Source organism: Vanessa atalanta, chromosome 6 (assembly GCF_905147765.1).
Source record: "Vanessa atalanta chromosome 6, ilVanAtal1.2, whole genome shotgun sequence".
In the NCBI taxonomy this organism is placed as follows: domain Eukaryota; kingdom Metazoa; phylum Arthropoda; class Insecta; order Lepidoptera; family Nymphalidae; genus Vanessa; species Vanessa atalanta.
The window spans coordinates 8,593,697-8,614,993 of record NC_061876.1 but is presented as its reverse complement, the minus strand read 5'-3'; the positions used below and the strand labels follow the sequence as shown (position 1 = coordinate 8,614,993).

The window sequence follows — 21,297 nt, the reverse complement described above, 5'->3', positions numbered from 1 at the left end:
TAATATAACATTAGAAGAAAGTAAACGTGCTCTTATCGTAATCATGCATAGCGTGACATCGACCGTTAGACGCTCAACTATCTATTAAGCACTGACTAGGTCTCAAGCGGCTACTCTACGTGTGAAATATGCTTCCGGTGGTTCCCGGGAAAGATCTATTTATGCGTGATGTTCCGCACTGATTATGTTCGTGTCAAGAGCTGTGTGTTACAGAGCACGAGCGGTACAATCGACAAAATATTTCTCTCCGGAATCACGTCGGGCAGACTGTGTAAAAATGGAGTGCCTCACTTACCAAACTTCGGAGGATGGCAACTAAGGTGCTCCACCACAATTACCGCTTGCGTAACCCTGGGAAAAATATTTTTCCGTGAATCTAACGTGTAAGTTATTCTTATTACAGTGATTCTTATAATATACGACATGATATGTCAACAATTACTCCGTGATACATTGCTTACGGTGTATCTTACAACTAACATGCTCCATTTCGCTAGAAATAAGTGAAGAATGGGAGTTGTATCCGTTTCAAGGGTTTTACTATAAGTGGGTTGTAATACAGTTTAGTGTCTCTTTACTTAGAGGAAAACAGCACTGGTATATTCTACTACAATGTAAAAATTCAAAATAAACGTTCTAAATACCGCTAATCGGTGCTTACTAGAAAAATAAACTCTATGACTCTAATACACAATATTATCAACTATTTATGAATACATATTCTAACACACATTTTGTTACCAGACAATGTTATACAAAACAATAAATCAATTTAAGAGACAAGTGAGAAAAATAACGAAATTGATAATCTACTAAATACGAAAAAAAGTGTTTTTATATCTTATGTATATTTTCGTTACCATTATTAAAATCTAAGAGAGTAAACCGTATTCACCTGGAAAAAATGAGGAACATTAATATTCATAACTTAAACAAATCAAATACTGCATAATACTTATACGTACAGAATACATTAGTTACATTGCCATTAATTCTCCTTTTAATTATTCACAACTAATTTTTATATATGTCAAACATTATTTAAGAACATCTATCGATTTCATCTTTGATATCTTTGTTCTCGTTTGTTCAATTCTGTTCGTCTGTATTTTAGTACTGCGGGCAGTTATAGTTTCAAGATGTTAAATGATTATGGTACAAGACAATTTCATTTCTATTTAACAATCAAAAAATTATATTAATATATTTTTACAATCTTAAACAATTATTTCGTGTTCATTTAGTGGTAGTCCTTTAATACGAGTTTAATTAAACTTTTCTAAAATATAAACAGTAAAACATAAAAATTAACGCATAAATATCGCACCAATGATCACTTTTTTACTCATACTGAGAGAGTTTTCCAGAAATTGAACATTAATAGCCTGTAACTTTCCCACTGCTGGGCTAAGGCCTTCTCTCCCTTTGAGGAGACGGTTTGGAGCATATTCCACCACCCTGTCTAATGCAGATTGGTGCATACACATTTGCAAAATTTCGTTGAAATTAGACAGATGCAGGTTTTCACAATGTTTTCCTTAACCGCCGAGATAAATTATAAACACAAATTAAGCACATGAAAATTCAGTTGAGCTTACCCAGGTTTGAACCCGCAATCATCGGTTAAGATGCACGCGTTCTAACCATTGGGCCATCTCAGCTCTAGAAATATGCCACCATAATCACATGCAAGTATCAACATGTTTTCTTTCACTGGTGACAAACTAAGCACGTGAAAAATTAATGTTAACCAGGATTTCAATCCATGATAATCATGGAGACCTTCTTATTCCATTCATTCGTTTATCTCGATAATAAACAAAACGATTGTAATACGACGCGAAATAATTCCAACACTCAATTTGTTAAATAACTTCAGGTATTTAAGACTGTATTACTGATATTTCGTAATTAAATTGAGGCCTTTTACATTATCCGATGCCGCAGTATTTGTTATCATTCGCAATCAGAAAAATTAATAACTACGCAATGCAGACGATAACGCGTTCTTGACTGGCGTAATAACAATGTTTGACGCGTTCACTATGTTTGATTTGGATACAGCACACGAGAACATACTAATTGAGTATTTATAAAGTGTGTTTACGATTTATATACATTCAGTACATACCACATTGCAAGTTAAAATAATATACCAATGAATAACGACGACTTTGGAATAACTTAGATTTTGAAACTGTGACTTCATCTCAATATATTTTTCAGAGCTATTTTTATTGTTAAATAAAGTTTATATTAAAAGCAAGTATATTCGAACAGAGCCGCGGACAAAAGCTAGTCACATAAGTAGCAAAAAGCATTATGAAGCAAACAAATGAGCATTGTGGGGTAACGCGGTGCGCGGGTGCGGTGTCCGGCGCTGGAGGCCGCTCATTGAGTCGCCAATTGAAATAATGGTCACAAATGCAGATGATTACTGACCCATTCATCGGAATCTATCTGCTAGTTCGCGATTTATATAGTTACACTAAATACACCGAAAGTGCACTTGCATTAAATTAAGGCAACGCTTAACACACCCGTGTGTTCAAACGGTAACATATTGCTGTTAACAATTTCGTTTCTATATTATTTTGTTAGTTATAAGAAACATAAATGGGCTAGCAAATAATCTATACATAGAATTAAATTGGAGTGTATGTTTGTAATATTAAAATAACCGCGTTTTACTATATGCATATGTATGTATACACGGTACATATACCTAAATAAAAATTTTTACAATTTTTGTCTGTCTGTCTGTTTGTTCCGGCTAATCTCTGGAACGGCTGGACCGATTTTGACCGAACTTTCTCTGGCAGATAGCTGATGTAATAAGGAGTAACTTTAATTTTAGAATTATATGTAAAATAATAATAAAGTCACGCTTTTTTATTAAATTCAAACGCGCACGAAGTCGCGGGCACAGCTAGTATGTAATATAATTAATGGTTATGCGTTTAACGACTCGTTCAATAATATAGGCATAAATGGCGATATACTTAAATAATGTGACAATCATAAATATTACCTACGATAATATTCAACTTGGGAGTTAATTCTAAACTATAATTTAAAATTAATGAGTTTTAAGTAATATAGTATTACCTACATTCATGAAGCCATGATATAAAATGATATTACTACATATTAAACTCTTAATACCGACCATTGTCACATTTTAGCTCAGTTCTTTTTTTTATGGATATATAAATTTGTGGTTCCTATGTTTTAAATAATATACTATGAAATTATAATTGGAATTGTAAAATAAAAATATGTGTATTTTAATTACGATACTAACTTAAAAAAAGAAAGTTTGGGTCAGACTCTCAAAAACTTCTAATAATTTTAACGTTTTCACCTTTGTCTTACTGAATTTCCTGCTCTCGCATTCTTAATACTAATAATATGTCAATAAAAAAAACCAGCAATGATGCTCAAAGTTCACTATCGATATCGATATTCTGCAATGAGATTTACACATTGGTAATCAGAAAGAATTTTGTAATAAATAATGCAATAAAATTCAACGCACCATTTAGCATTAGGATGCTTATTTACCAGCTAACTTTTATCTTTACTGAGATTTACGATGCCGCACAAACATCTATTTTTGACGTGGTTCGACTCTCTTCACACTTTAAATATAGAAACACAATATGACGAATATTATTTAAGCTGTTTGTCGCCTTGAAATATTGTTCTAGCTTCGTCGAAATATCACTTATTTATTTCATCAAGACACTAATTACGATTGACCACTATTGTAAATACTTATGGTCGTAATATATTAAGTTGATCAAATTTATAGAAGACGCGTCGTTCATTAAATCTTCAAAGGATTAAGGGTGGCATTAAATATTCGACGTTGGCTTTTTGATCTAGCTGGAAATCGTTGTAAATTCTCTGTTTTAATTAAATCAACCTTCGATTAATCCCAATATTACCAACTGTTTACAAGAAATAAATAAAGATGTACGATTTGACTGATCTTCAACAATAATATTTAAAAAAAAAAAATAAGTTCCGTTTTTAAATATGCGACAAGTTAGTATATGGCTTTTTAAGTGTTCATAATTAATAATCGTATTATTAATTCTAACGCGTAGTTTCATAAATATTAGAACATTTATATCTGTCCGAGATAATTCTACAATAAACGATTTCCAGAATTATGGAAATTTCGTAGCTTTTGATATATGTACCCAAGCCGAATACCAAAATAAAATAATCGTACATCATTAAAACAGATATTCAATATTAATATTAAAGTAATACATTAATTATTTTGACTTAATGATTTCTTAATATATATAAAAAAAAATAAGTAGATTGATATCATAGAAGCAGAACTTATTTATTTACAATAAGTTAGTTATAGTATCAATTTTATGAACTACTCAGTTAATCACATATGTGAACTCTATGGTTTTATACTTTGTTTTGTATCGTGTCAATCAATTGACTTTTATCCTAATTATAAAATCAACATCATCATCAATCTATCATGAAATCGTTTCCAAATTGGCTTTATGGTATTTATCTCCATAGAAATATTTAAAGTATTTAACATGAACATGAACATTTCAATTTCAATTCGAAATTCTGATTTAAATAACGCTTATACGTAATATCGTAAAACATATTTGAATCTTTGAGAAAAAGAAATAAATGAAAAAAAAAATATATTTTCCACATTTCCGCAAGTATTACTCACATAAATGCTCTAAGGAAAAACAAACTTACTTGAAAAATAGGTCAAAACGCTCGTAGGTAACTACATAGCTCACAAAATTGCTTGTATTATTATAGTAAATTTTGTATGAGATGGTCTCAAGCACACCATTATACCGGTACGCGCCTTTTCCTACTTAATTTTATTGAGAACCATTTTATAAAAGTTTAAACGTTTATTCAGAAGGGTCCTGACCGTTTTCTGGAACTGTACGTCAGAATTTCGAAAACAAGCGTTAAATAGAACTCGCTAATCATCTTAAAATCGATATTTTAGTAAATTTACGTAGACATAAATGCAATTTGCATTTCGGTCTTGCTTTTCTTTTGTCTATTCACTTTTATTGTACTTTTCTCATAGAAGTGACTTATGACATCTTATTTTATATTAACCTTCCTCCCTTTTCCCACCCTTTGATATTAACTCCACTTTAAATTAAGATATAGTTTTATAACATAATTATTTTTTAAGTGTTAACATTAAACTTGATTTATTTTTCCATAATATAATTTACTAAATTCTGTACTCGATTACATACCGTGATAAATTCAGGCCCTTTTTTTTGGTTTTGTGGATCAGTTATTTTTAATTCAGTAATCCGCTGAGAAAGACTGCGTAGTCACATTATATTTAGTTAGCAATACTAAGCCAAAATTTCTATTGAAATGAGAGTCATAAATATTACGGATTTTATTACTTCCTTCACCCCAATTTCGTACCAGACATGTAAATTCTTCATGAATTATTCCAATTTATCTAAGGTACAAGACTGATTCATATAATAAATTGTTCCCAACAAAACAGATATGTATCATTAGGACTCAAGTAAATCCTATACAATTGGCTAGGATTGGCACGAAACGCTTTGTGGAAATGTCAGTACGGAGTGAATGGACTCGACTTTTGTTTGTTTATTTCTGCATACGTCCGCATGTGTGTGCCAACAAAGCAGGGATCAGAAAACCTTATTTAACAATAAAGTGTGCCCGAGGACTTTGGAATAGATTTAACAAAATTACAGATAATTTTATTCATTAAGTTGTTATGATCTAGCATTGAACGGCGATAAGCACGGATAGGATGACAAAGTTCAATGGCGTGACTAGTAACCATGTTGTCAGCGAGTATCTGAGTATAAGTGGATTAGTGCATCGGGCTATCATAGGCCAGCGGCGCAGTGCGTGCGCGCAGCGCAAAGGTCGCCTATGCAATCGACTTGACTACTCTCAGCTAGCTGTCATTCATTTGCGACAGAAATAGGTATTGCCCACCGACTAATGCATATCTTAAATTAAAATAGCGTACTGCGTTAAATCCAGCAAAACATAAAGCTGAATGTCACACTCACGCAAAATTCCGTCAATGCAGTCCCGTGAGAGACTATTTTCATTTCTGTCTAGTAAATTTGATGAGCCTACGCACATAATTTATTAAGAAGTATCTCTAACCTTACAACGAATTTGTAACGTCTACTAATGAATGTTATAGTACGCCAGCTAATTGACAACATATTTTTTAAATGTGTGTTGGACGCACGTATGATGAAGTGAAATTATCAGGTAAGAACTAATATAAATAAATAATAATAAATAAATAAATAAATAAATATTGGACAACATCACATACATTACTCTGATACCAATGTAAGTAGCTAAAGCACTTGTGTTATGGAAAATCAGAAGTAACGACGGTACCACAAACACCCAGACCCAAGACAACATAGAAAAGTAATGAACTTTTTCTACATCGACTCGGCCGGGAATCGAACCCGGGACCTCGGAGTGGCGTACCCATGAAAACCGGTGTACACACTACTCGACCACGGAGGTCGTCAACTCATTAGTACGATTTATGACTAATTTTTTTTCTATGTATCTATTCAGTCAGATGGTAACAACGATACATTTTCAAATAACTAATTTCTTGAACAACAAAAATGATATAACAACCAGAGATATTACAAATATATACATACATATATGAGTTGTTCTTATCGCTTAAATAGTAATTCTCTTCAACACGAAGTAGTCAAGACGAGACCGATTGAAAATTACGCATGACGGCGAGAATTGTTAGGAGCTATCTTTCATAAATTACGCTACGGTCACTTGTCAATTAGCGTGTACTTAATCATTTAAGCCGCAAAAAGCATTCGTTAATAGTTTTACGATGTTAATTTATGCCAGGCACGGATTCAGAAAACGTGTTTATTCACCTACGATCGTAATGTTATCGTACCGGTAAGACACATGTTTTGGCAATATATCAAGTACTTTCTCTTAAATCAGAGCTCTCTTAAAAACTGCACACCTTTTCTTAAGGATTTTCTTAAGCAGCTTAAATTATTGCAATTTATCTAAAGAGATTCTGTCTTAGTAGTCAATAATTTTCAATATTTTAATCAAGCGAGCTGATCATTTGTGTCATGTGTTGCGGTTTAATTCTACTAATGAATTTTAATTCACCTGTAAATATATTTTAAAAAATATTATATAGTATAAATATAGATTAAAAATAGTTAAGTTAGTAGTCACTGTTAGAAGTACGGTTGTAAATAAATTCAACTGTACGGAACTACGATAAATCAAGTCTGTTTATTTCTTGTATTTTACCATTAGCTAGAATTGAACCTAATAGAAGAGACGTTATTAGTGATGTATGTGGCGTGGAATACTCACTGATCTAATGTATTTATTGACTATTGACAGACGTATGTACATTGAGAACAGTTTAATTTTACGTCAACAAAGCGACAAATATAATTACTTAGAAATATATTGCTGATACTTCAAATAAATCTTTGGATCAATTTAAACCTAAAGGTTCAACCTTGCTGTCACTAGACTTATTTTGAGAATTAAGTCTCCGGTAAAAACATAAAAAATATCACTTAATAATAAATTATTGATTTAATTAAATAGTTAAAAAGTTTTTTATTCAAATTGTATTATTAGTTATTATAGTTTAATAACATACCAATTTTACAGTATTTTTTTTAACATTTGAAAGTTGTATGCGCCTTTAGCCTATAATTACAGCTACTACAGGCCCTAATTGTTACGAAATAATAGTTTGACGCTAGAAGAAATGGTACCCCCTTAAACGGGCATTTTAAAAGCCCTAACACCAGATCACATATCTTAATATAATACTTAAACGTAAAGACAAAATTAAAACATACCATACCATACCTTCTTAAATCGTCACACGTTTGCGTGATATTATAATAATAATCCAAAAACAATCTAGGACAAATATAATTTTAACAAATTAAATAATTACCAACTTGATTATCAAAATCAGTCGTGACAGCCACCCGATACGATTTTACACATCGACGATAATCGTCACTATTAATTTAACTAAATAACGTTAAAATTAACTACGTATTCTATAATTTGCGAAACTGTAAATGTATTAGAAGTCTTCAAACAGAACTCAATAAATCCTTCAACAGATACAATTGGCAAGGATTAGCGCTGTTGCGTTAGTGCATATTGTAATGCATATTCCGATGAAACAAATGAAGGCCAAAATAATAAACCGTTAACATAATACCGACGGTCAGTACTATATTTACATGCGAATAAAACAAATTACAGCAATACGTGTAAATAAAACGCTTTATTGTCTCTTTGTCTTTTTTTTTTTTTAAACATTCAATTTGATTAGTTTCGTTTCAATAATATAGTTACGATCTTATTGTGAAACTAAAAGTGATTCTGAGCGGATCGAAAATAAAGTATCAAGGTCTAATTTGAGAGTATCGTTTCGTTATTTAAAAAAAAAATCAAGAAGGAACGCACGTAAAAATTCGCGTACTATTCTTTTTTATATATTTTGCTGTAGATACAAGACAACTCTTATATTATGTGGTAAATTTTTAAGCACACATTTTATTTATTTTTGCTTATAAACAATCTATTAACATAAATTTTATTAGGAATATTAAACTAAATAAACAAATGTTACCTAACAAATCAAGTCCTAGACGCGTATCAAATTACTAATCATAAGGTAATAATACCTTAAATAAATAATTATATTACTACAATTAGTGAAAAAATATATATACGTCAAATTTTTGTTACGTATGTCTTTCCGCACTGATTGTTACTGCATTTTTGTTGCCATAGATTTGACCTTCAGCAAGCACTTGGCTCTAGTTCCGACCATTTCTATTACAAGTAGGGGCCTACTCTTTATTGTAGAAATTAAATTGAAAGTCGAGATGATATTAAGATTTCAGATTTAAGCCCGGCACCAACAATTTTTTCTTAAGTTGTGTTTCTAATTCATTTCGTACTCAACGGTTAAGGAAAACCTATTGAGGAAATGCATGTGTTGAATGAAATTTGCCATGTGTGAATCTACCAACATTGGTAGAATATTGTCCAAATTTTCTCAGCCTAGCCGTTAGATATTTACCGACTGTCACTTGACATTTTATTTTATATCAAATTTAGCTAGACAGTTAACTATGTGTAAATAAAGATAATTTTATATTAGGCAACCCTACTTCTCCAGAACTAGTATTGTTTTTTTTTTGTTATAACCACACTCAAACATAGTGTGCTGCCGTTTTTGAATAATTACGCACTAATGGTTTATACAAATTATGCTAGAACTAATTCAGTATAACCTTCCTATATTATTTTTTTTTAGCAGCATTAGCATTAGCAGCCCGTAAATGTCCCACTGCTGGGATAAAGGCCTCCTCTCCCTTTGAGGAGAAGGTTTGGAGCATATTCCACCACGCTGCTCTAATGCGGGTTGGCGGAATACACATGTGGCAGAATTTCGGTGAAATTAGATACATGCAGGTTTCCTCACGATGTTTTCCTTCACCGCCGAGCACGAGATGAATTATAAACACAAATTAAGCACATGAAAATTCAGTGGTGCCTGCCTGGGTTTGAACCCGAAATCATCGGTTAAGATGCACGCGTTCTAACCACTGGGCCATCTCGGCTGTGTACATAATTAAGTTGTACAAAATCCTATATTAAGTTGTACAAAAATACATCAATTATTATCGAATAATATATAAATGCTTGATACAATTTTTATTATCTTTAATATTATCGCAACAATTACTGATCCTTTGAAGCTATAAGACCTTTATCATAATTTTGTAACCAATGTCTAAAATAACCAAATGATATAATCTCTTCCATTACATAGAGATCATCCGCTTATCTCAGAACTTGAATGAATTCATAGAATACATTGTCTGGAGTTAAGTTATCGTAAGTTCTGATAGGTATATTTAAGTTCTTACAACACTGCTGTTGTAACAAGGCTGTTTTAGCAATATCTACATCAAATCATTAATTTAAAACAAACCTCTATATTGCGTATAAACATACACATTTTACAGCAATTTTAATGTCGTTAAAATGAACGATTAATTTTCAAGATAATTTTAAGTGTCTCTGGAAAACTATAACTTTATCTTGCATGTACCTATTCTTAAATTAATTGGCCGTTAACTGCATGTATTTTATTCGATAGTTAAGTACATTTCTAAGAGATGTCAGAATCATAAAAATGGAATGAAATAGAAGGGATACCTACGACATTACGGCTAAAGTATAAACCAAAATAATTTCTATGATTTCAAATAAAAAAATAACTAGTAGTTAACTTTATTGTCTAAGAATATTTGTCTATGTTTCCTGTAATTTGAGAAAAAAGCCTATTAACTACTCCTGATTTCAACCCGGGACCTCAAAATCTGCATCTGTTCGAACTAACTGTTAGAGCAATGAGGCAAAATAACATGTATTTTAATAACCTATATATCTTTGTAATGTGAGTTATTAAATATAATTTAAAAATACTATTAAACATCTCTAATATTAATTCTGAATTTGCACTTATATACATATTTTTTAAAATAGAAAATTTATATAAAACATAAAACGAAAACATAACATTGAGAATAAAAGTAATTGGATTGAAATGAGATTACGTCTGATAAAGTAGAGACCGTTGGGACCAGAATATGTGCATATATCACATATGAACATATTCTGATGTATAATCAAAATATTATATCAAAAGTAAGTAACATATACAACAATGCTTAACCATTGTTTTTTGGTACAATTATGAAAAATCACAAAATGATACAAATATTTCGTACTTCATAGTTGGCGCCCGCGACTTCACATGCGTTTTAGAGTAAGATCTTCAATTGTTTCGCATTAAATATGTAGCCTATGTCCTTCCTTGGGGTTCAAATTTGCTTCATAGCAAATTTCATCCAATTCAATTCAATGGTTTGGCCGTAAAAGAGCAACAGACAAACTGACAGACTTACAGGCAGACAGAGTTACTTTTGCCATTTATAATATTAGTATACAAGTATAGTTATTATATATAAAAATATCTTAGATAAGTTTACTCATAGTTTAGTTTATAAGTTATAATATTAGGAACATTTTCATTTTCATTCCAATACCAGTTTGTACAATAAGTCAACCAAAAATCATCCCATCTACTAAAAAAATATATCAAGAACAATCACATTGCATGTTATAAATAAATACAATGAAATAAAATAATAATATTAGAATGTTGTATCGGCTTAACATCAAAATAATAATAAAAAGGATACACCGCCTGATGCGTAATGCCGTCTACCCCCACACAGCGACAGTCTACTCCATACAGAGGATACTCATAAAAACAAGTGTCAGCATTGCCGGGATAATTACTTTCGCCGGCATCGAATTCAATAAAATTTTAATTAATATTGCGCGACACATCAACGATCTGATGATTATTACGATTATCAAATAAAACTCAGAACCAATGTAATAAAATGCATATCCGTATCCTTTTAAAAATGATTCCATTTTTAATTATTCAAATTGATTTTATAAATATGAAGAATCTTTCGATATATAAATACTGATAATAATCATGTGTTTTCAAAATTAGATAATATGAATGATAATTCCACTAACAGAAACCGTTAAACGACAAAATATCCTTAGGTACCCTTATGAGCTGCTGTAAATCAACTTGGTATACCGAGAAAAGGATATCTCGGATAAAACTTAGAAACAAGTATAATGGAACGAAATATCGCTCCGATATCTTTGAATATAAATCACAAACAACAAGATATCAGTTAGTCTGATTCAGAATCAAGGTCGGAAACTTAAAGAAACGACGGCGATTCATAAGTAAAATAAAGACGACCAGATGCGTTAACAAAAATATTTGTTTCAGATAAAGACGATTAATATTTTTAAATGTTAATAAAATCATGAAAGGATATCACACAATTATAGAAAAATAATTTATTTCATCTGTAGAGAAGTTCGATAAGATTTAACGTATTAAAACATTTTATTGCTGCAGAATGACTCGAGGTCGTCTCATAATCTACGTCTTTATTCTGAATAGTTCAACACGAATGAGGCGGTTGAAGAGTCAATAAAACCGCGCTTTGCATTATTCAGCTATAAACTACGACTAAACAAAGTCGCTTATATTTCGGCTAAAATACTTTTTTCCGTCGAATAACTCTTGAATTTATTCAGCTACACTGAGAATATTTACAGAGTCAATCATTACAAATTTTATTCCGACGCACACGTATGAATCGCTTAAGTAGTTCTATAGTGACGTATGATATACAGACGTAGTTGAATCAAAAACTATTTTGATTTAGAAGTAGTCAAACAATTATTCCATTTGTTATACGATGATAATACAATTAATAAAATAAATCAATCACTTTGGTAACGAACTGTTATTTTATCAATATTGAAATAGATAGAATGATATATAGATATGACCGTACGTAAAGTGACAAACTGAATGTGTGGTCGACAGAATCCGTCCCGAAAACACAGTAGCGTCAAACCAAATAGATTGATACACGTATAAATCATGATAATAAATTACTAGTGTATTGTACTTTGATATCTATATAAGTAGTATTTACAAATACATATCCACACACCACACACAAATAGGTAGGCTATTTGTGTGTGTGTGGATGACGTTCGATATAACTTTGTGTGTATACCCTTTCTATGCAGCTAAACGGATCAGCCTATTTACTCACATGAATAATAAAATTGTTGCAGATGACATGTGCAATTCAGTCACCAGCATGTATAAATAGTACAAACATATATTTTTTTAAAGTTGATACAAAAAATTACGGAATTTTTATTAATGTTACTCGTTGTTTTTTTTTTAAATTACAATTTAAGACTTTGATGTAAATATTTAATGTTAATTATTTTTAAATTCGTATTCTTACCATCCTTATAATTTCATAAAATATATAAAAACTATCCTCTTTCCATTTTATCTTTAAATAATTGAAGTTGAAACCTTTGTGATTTAACAAATTGAAATAACTGTAAAATTTGTCACGACAAGTAAATGTCTTATTTTGTTTTTAGTCTAACTTCCATCTAATTACCTAGATTAAAATCTCTTTAGACAGTATTATAAAATTTATAAAAATTAAAAACGATTAATTTAAAAAGAAAACTACTTTATTTGGTAGGGCTTTATGCAAATCCGTCTGGGTAGGTACCACCTACTCAACACATATTCTACCACCAAAGAGCGAGCGAGAGCTCAGTATTGTATGTTACGACTAGAAGAGTCAGTAAGACAGTGGAAAACTACAAGCTCAAAGGGCATAACATCTTAGTTGCCAAGGTTGGTGGCGCATTGGTGTTGAAAGGAATTGTTAATATTTATTACGGAACTCATGTTTATTGTAAGTACAGTAACGCGGCCCCTTGGCTGTCAAACTATTTTATATATAAAAAACCTAATTGGATAATAATAATAATTAATATTAACATATAAACATTTATATATCATTATATTACGTTCATATGTGCAAGGAAGTGAAAATACATCAATCAACGACACTACTACTTACTAAACAATGAGACACGTCACAAAAACAATCTTTAAAATAGCAACTGGCAAACAGATATTTTAAATTTTCTTCATAAAACCTAGTAAAGTTTCTATTACTTGAGAACAAACGTTACGGAGTGACTAAAAATTAAAAAATAGTCTCAGCTTTTAGTCCTCGCTTCACGCCGCCGTCAATTAGCATGTCGTTTGAAGATGCGCTGCTCTCTTTCATCGGGATTCAGAAATGTAACAAGTGATAAACCGTTGGATTCTGAAGTATTCCCTACGTTTCGCGTTTTAAAGTTGATTATCAGTGACAGCGGCTATGATATGTGACATTTCACGGATGCGGCGGTGGATCGGTAACGTGAAGTCGTGTGCGCGACATATGAGTAATGACAACAACGCAGTGGCGTGTGTCGTCTGAACCGAACGATCACAGATGTGCGTCTGGGTGTATATATTGGATGTTATGTAAGCCTGGAGAAATGAGAAATTAGAGAAATAATTTGTTGCGACGTGTTATGACATTCTATGGATGCTAAGCTTGCTTTATTTCTTTTTGTTAAACTATAAATATAATAAGAGGTAAATGTTTTAAATTATTATTTGTTAACTAAGTTCGTTAAAGTTCCATCTTTATTTTTATGTATTTATTTAATGTGATAAAAGAAATAATAAATTAAATCAGTCTATTATTTTTTATGTTATTCGATTACCCAAAACATAATTAACCACATCACTCAACGGAATAACAAGATACGTGTAAAACAAAATAACAAATATTATTCCTTTATATTCAATATATTGTGTAAACTATAAATACGATTGAAATTTATTTTCTATCAATGTTTGTATCAATCATCTGTTGTATTTTCTTTTTATTAATTTTTTCTTTCCGTACAACCGATAAAAAAGCTGTCTGTAGGTCAGTCAGAGACCATTTCCTTCGAATCTACTAGACGAAAGATAAAGTAAAGTTGTAATTAGATACTCGTGTAGAGTTCGTTGACACAATTACATATGTATATTAAGGACATTCGATTTTCAAGGGTAATTATGGGGCACAAATGTTTTTTTTTCGTGAACACATGTAGAAGCACAGTTAATTTTTTTATCCTAACACTCTTAATCCCTTATCTAAAGCTAGAGTGTGAAATAAGAAAAATGTGGGAGATAGGGCTTCACTCAAAGTTGTGACGAAAATAATTACCAACGTACAAAATATAATATTAATGAATATTCCAAAAAAATATTAATTAACAAAATTAATTGAATTAGTGTAATATCTCATATTATTAAATGTAAAACTTTTTAAGGGAGTTAAACTGTTGAACGTATACCTCATTGTATAATGAATATCTGACACAAATATAATTAAATTATTAACGTTACATGTTTTACCAGTAATATGGTATACACGAACATCATCAACGTATTCTATATTCAAATTTGAACCGTGAGTCAGTGTAATTCGACTTAATACAGGCATTGGAGATATATGTTTTTTTTGTCTACTTATTAATGTACCAGCATTTAAATGCTAGGCAACATTACAATCTGATTTTTGGATTGCAAACTGTAACTCAGAATATAATTTAACGTTAGATCCAATTGTTGGCAGAGCACAATTGACATTGACATGAGCAGTTTATACTTCTTTCAGTGAAAGTATACGGGACGGTAACTTAAATTTACGCCTTAGCCACTTCGATAATCTAACGTAAAAAAAAATAATTTTGGACCGCTGATGATAATGACAAATAAACTTCAAAAACAAATTGAAACAAAATACATCTTTGAATGTAGATAACGAAAGCTGAAATTTAAAATGGCATTAATTAGTAGTGTAGTGTGTAGCAATAAAAAAGTGTCATTCTTGTTTATATTTTTTAGATATTTATCCATCTTTTTTATGTAGGCATTGCCAATATCATATAATCAGTATGCGAACCAAGAGATATCTCCGGTCGTACTCATTGCTAAAACATCTGCCTGCAGGAATGTAAGAAGTAGGTACTTGTCCAATTTGAAATGCGTAGACGGCAGATATTTTCTATTCAGAGAAACGATTAAAATGATGTTATTTGCTTTGATTGGGATAAATACTGTGTGACATTTTTCCATTTTTAAAGTTAAACATATATTACGGGTATATACTCGTATGGGGATATTGAGGTTAAAATTTTACGACAGAACGGAAATTACCCACACTACGAAATTTGTTGCGAAATATTATGGAGCTAAATATATATTTAATATATGGTTTTTCGTAAAGGTAAGCTTTAAAATACGTACTAAAAGATATATGTAAACTTCTTAATTTTATGTAACTATCGTATTTGTGATTTTTTTCCGATACTACAATACTGTAAATATAAATAAATTTCGTAAAAAAAAGTTGCCAGATACTGTAAATATAAATATATCTTTAAAAAAAAATCGATACGTAATATATACAGTTAGATTATACGGTACTTAATAATAGAATTGAATGTATACGCTGCAAATGAATAAATATAAAAGAATTATAACTCCTAACACTTGTACATTAGACGTAACTTTTTTTTAAATATAAAACTGTGTTATTACTGCGTTATAAATAATAAGATATACAGCAACGAACTATTCTGTAAACATTTTGATCTACAAATCTTACACATAAAGTTTTCATGTATTTATTATAGTTTGGGAGTGTTCGTCTGGAAAGCGCCCAGACCGCCAATTTTCTGCCCGAATGGGTTGACATAATAAACAATATCTCAAAAAATATGCAATCTATAAACATATTACATACCTACCTATCTTGAAACCTTCATATTATAATAGTTTATCTATTACAATGAAAACATTTTACATTAATCGGATTACAAGTTTTTGCACGAATACGGAAAAAAAATTGACATCTTTGTTAATATCAGTAGATATGTTTCATTACTTACTGATATTTACTATATCATTGAGCGAGTTGGAGTAATTAGGGAATATTGCAATTTAGTAATATCAATTTCTACTATATTTTCGAAACCTTACTTCAGAAGTTCTTCTAAGAACTGCATAGGAAATAATGGATATGAGCGTGCGTGGCGTAATATGTGGCTATAAGATTTACTCATTTTATTCAAATTAAAAATATTTATAAACAATTAAAATCGCCGTATAAAATATACCTAATACGATAAATCGGTTAGCAATATATTTACATAAAAAAGCGTCTAAAGAAATTAAAAAAGATCTTCGACAATTACAACAATAATAATGTAATATAAAAAGGATAGACAAATTAAATAAAACAAGTATTAAATTTGCAAAACAGATAGTTTTAAATGATTGAGCTCACCGTTCTTAAACCGCTATGGTCTACAAGTCAGCGTAACGTATTATTACTCGCAGGTCATTACGTCTAAGAATTGTCGTAACTGTTTTATTTGCCAATTGTTTATGCATTTGATTATATATTAAAATTGTCCCCATGATGACGTCATGACGCTAACTTTAGGGGAAATTAAATGAAGACAATCCGTTTCTCCTGCATAGACGGCTTATTGAATTATTCAACGTATGCTAAGTCAAGGATTAATAAAAGACGATGGCAAAAGTGTATACCTTGTAATCGGTAATCTTCGCGAACGTTTCAGTCTGAATCGAATCCAATATCTTACATCTTCGTAGTAGTTTAAGTGATGGAATCGTATACTTAGGAATATTGCTACGTCATAAAAATAATTTAAACATAACTTTTTTAATTTTCAAAATTTTCTTGCCTAAGGAATCTGAAAAATAATTTTCAAATGTCACAATCAAGTGGCTTCCAAATACATTTTAATTAAAGCGTTTAAAAGGATTTATTCTATATATAGCATGTATCGATAGCGGTCACGGTATACGTGTATGGCAATGTAACTCGATAGCCTAGTTAAATAAAAGAGACAAAAACGTTCCCGATCACGTAGTGTAAGACGATTCTGTCAAGGCTCATAAACTAGTCAAAGGAATTTGTGTAACAAAACAGTTGAGTAAGTCGTTGGTAGATGCAATGCGCGCGTCGCGCGAACGCGATCCGAGCAAACAATCGTCGTGGTAATAACCGTAACGAGTTCAGCTCGATCCCGTTCTCATCTGTATTGTGTCGAGTCCAGCCGACCACGCAACGACCTAAAGCTGCATCAGTTTACAAACAACTCGCAAAGAAAATTCGTTTTCCATTGAATTCAACCTTAACTGCTACCTTTCAGATATCTATCGAAACGTAATAATTTCATTTAAAACCAGTTCTCTATTTAAAAATGTTTAATAAGGATATAATTGGAACTTTGCCATTCTTTTATTTTTTTAATTATTTGTTTTTTTTTTCTATATTCTTATGGCAGTTTAAAAACAGTCTAAAATATTCATCGTTATATATATTTTTTATGCAAATTGACGTTGTGCAATAACAGACGCTAATATAAGATACTTTATCATTTATATTTATGTTATCGTTACGCAAATGCATTACTCAAATATCCTATTAATATAATGATTAAACGCTTGGACGAAGGACTCCTGTTAAACTCGCTCAACGGTATGCATTTTGTACTGTGTTTATTTCTGTTAAAGTCGGACAGTGTAAATCTTTGAGTCGGCGTGTCAATGATATGTCAGGCGCGCGAAGTGAGCCAGATAATGAAACTCAACCTTTTGTCTACGAACTACCTCGGTGTGAAACGGCTTATGCTCGTAACACTAAAATAATGAGTTTCTCCTTTACAAACAAAGTTAGAAACTAACCTTGTACTATATTGCGGAAAACCGTTTTAGATAACAAAACGGTTCTTATTAAAATATATCTAAGTACGACAGAGATACTTAAAGATTGTCGTGTAACGACGTTAAGAAAGCGATTCATAATAATGTTGTTTTTTTTTTCTTTGTAACTGATTTTTTTGGTAAAGTGTTTGCATCAACAAAATCATTCGAATAAAACGAAAATCAACAAATCATATTAAAATAATGCTTTATAATAAAATTAATCCAATTTTATTTATAAAACGTCCAATATCCAATTAATCTAATCATAAAAGTATAAACATTACACCTCACAGCCATATCTCAGTTTTGATTGAACTTTTAAATAAAAATATGTAACCAACTTGAATATTTACGACAATGGAATTCACGCATGAGATTAGGTTAAGACGTCTAACATTCAATTCTTATCTGACGATAACAAGTTGTCGTGATATTAATTTAAAAAATATATATACATAATACTATATCTTATCTTTGAAACTCTACCAGTACAAACAGCTTTAACCAACAAACTGCGTTAGGATGAACAAACTTACGTAAAACAAACGAGTCAGTTATCTGAAGGCACATTAAGATTTTTTTAAGGCAGGTCGTTCCAAGTACTTATAAGTTCTTCCTTTATATTTTCCGAAAGCACCCACTGTCTCTCCTCAAACAGCATTTGGCACCTAGCCATAAGTTGAGTACTGTAAAAAACGTCTTAATAAAATAAGCAAAAATGACTTTAAGAATTATCCTCAAGCCACAGAAAGTAAAAGTTGACTGTAACCGATGATAAATATTAAATTAAAAAATATATTTACGACTATTTCTATTCCAACGTGTAGAATGTATATGTTTGAAGTGATAATTCAGAATAATCACAGATAAATCGCCCTAGATATTTCCAAAGAAGAACAAAGTTGGCATAGATATAGGGATCAAAGTGCAGCGTGGGCGATCGACCCAATACCACAAGCGGCACATCACTTGCGCACGCGCACCGGACCTTTTACAATTAGCATTCGCGCAATTAATTTAAACAATAAAATAAAATACGCTTGATTGTTGACGAAAATAAATGCAAGGAAGAATATTTTAATTGGAACTATGTGTTTGTGTGAATTTTACAATATATCGCGACATTAGCCTAGTAACATAACATACGAAAAAAAAAAATACGAAATTAAAAAATAAACTTATTGAGGATTGGAATAAAACAATTTTCTTTTTTGTATTATTTTTTGAAAGAAAAAACCTTTAATTTCATTTACAGATAATTAAAACTTATTGCCAATTGTTAATAGAATACAGTTTTTTTGCAAAGGGCCGGTGCCGAGCTCTACCTAATACGTATACATTACTTTTAACTTAAAATTGAGGTTATGTTGTGATTACTGTTTAGGATAAAAGCCGGCTAACGAAAATCAACTCAAATTTATACCAAAGGTTTGTTACAATAAGAATGAATTTCGCTTAAATGTGGAACAAGTCAAAAGCAACCGTGGAAGCTGCGCGCGCAACCGGCATGGCCGCCACCGCACACCTGACTGCCAATACACCTTGACATCTTAACTGAATTACTGCACCTATCTATATTAACATATTGCCAGCGCTCTAATCATCTTCCATAGGAATCTCAAGTCGAAAAAGTCACGTGCACAACATGCTTTTCACCAATAACGAAAACTTCGCAACACAACAAATCAGCTGATTACCAAACTTCGCCGATGTTTATATTTCGAATGTGAAATTCATCACTGAATTCTACACCCGTTTCCCGTAGTTTTTTACTATTGACTCTATGATCTCCCGTAATCTAACTAGACGATCAGACATCACTGTCGAGTGCATCGGATGCACTTCCGTCGGCGGCGCGCACAGGGCACGGCCGGCGTTCGACTTGCGTACCTGGACTAGTCTGCCAGCTGAGACCTCCGACGAACATCTTCCTGCAATATAAACATGAAGATTAGATCCTGTAACCGGAACGAGATGTCATCGGCACACACGTGGGTCACACGTACCCCGGGTCGTTGGGCACCTCGGCGGGGCTGTGGGCCACATCCTGATTTTGGGTTTCCATGGACTCGAACGCCGGCGGCGTGGGGCGGGCCGGCGGACGCACTACGACTACGAGCGAGCGACGGCGCGACGGGGACGGCTCCCGGAGTCGCTCGGTTACACTACCGACTACCGGCACGAGACTGCCGCGTCGCGGCGCACCCCTCCACGCAGCGGCCACCGCCGCCCGCCTCCCCGCCGCTCTCGCGCCGCCGCCGCATCGATTCATTCACTTCGTACACAATTATTCATACGGGCTGCACGATGGACGCGAGCGCGCTCGTCACCACCACGTGAGCGCGCGACACGTGCTCGCGCCCCCCGCCGCGACCGACGCTCCGCGCCAGCACGCAGCGCCGAACGGCCGCCCCCGCGAGCACGCCCACCGCGCACCCACTACCGACAAGCCACCCCCACGCTACGGCTGAACTTCGAAACTTTACCTTCTAAATATCAATATTGATATATAATGAAAAAATCTTTTAAGCCATACCATTAATTGCATTGCATACAACTGTTACAATTGAAAACGCATATTAATTATTTCGAGAAAATTGCATATGAACATTGTAAGGTTTCTATTGCGTCAGAACGAAACGACGTATAACAGCTCGACACAATGTTATGAAATAGGGTAGCGCGAAAATCCGATTTACTACGCGGAACAAAATGCTACGTTGTAATCTAAATGACAGACATCGCTTCGCACTAAACGCTTATAATATTATTTTGAAGAATAGTATTAATATAAATAAATAAAATTATACAATAGTTCATAAACACACTTTTTATTACTTGTTATACAAGCTCACATTTAG

At 32.2% G+C, this 21,297-nt stretch overlaps 1 protein-coding gene across 6 annotated transcripts in view; it reads right to left on the bottom strand.

Annotated features, from left to right (window-relative positions):
* The window catches only part of LOC125064834 (RNA-binding protein Musashi homolog Rbp6), a 463,574-nt gene extending 442,851 nt beyond the window's left edge, over positions 1-20,723 (bottom strand). For 4 of the 6 annotated variants that reach the window (XM_047672086.1, XM_047672088.1, XM_047672087.1 and 1 more), the window contains exons 1-2: positions 20,443-20,651; positions 20,327-20,367 (exon numbers count right to left, since the gene is read on the bottom strand). In XM_047672086.1, the coding sequence (XP_047528042.1) occupies positions 20,327-20,367; positions 20,443-20,501 (100 nt within the window). In that variant the 5' untranslated portion in view covers positions 20,502-20,651. Of the gene's footprint in view, positions 1-20,326; positions 20,368-20,442 lie in introns of all 6 variants that reach the window. The other 2 variants (XM_047672092.1, XM_047672091.1) reach the window with 2 other exon arrangements.
* Positions 20,724-21,297: the final 574 nt, after the last annotated feature.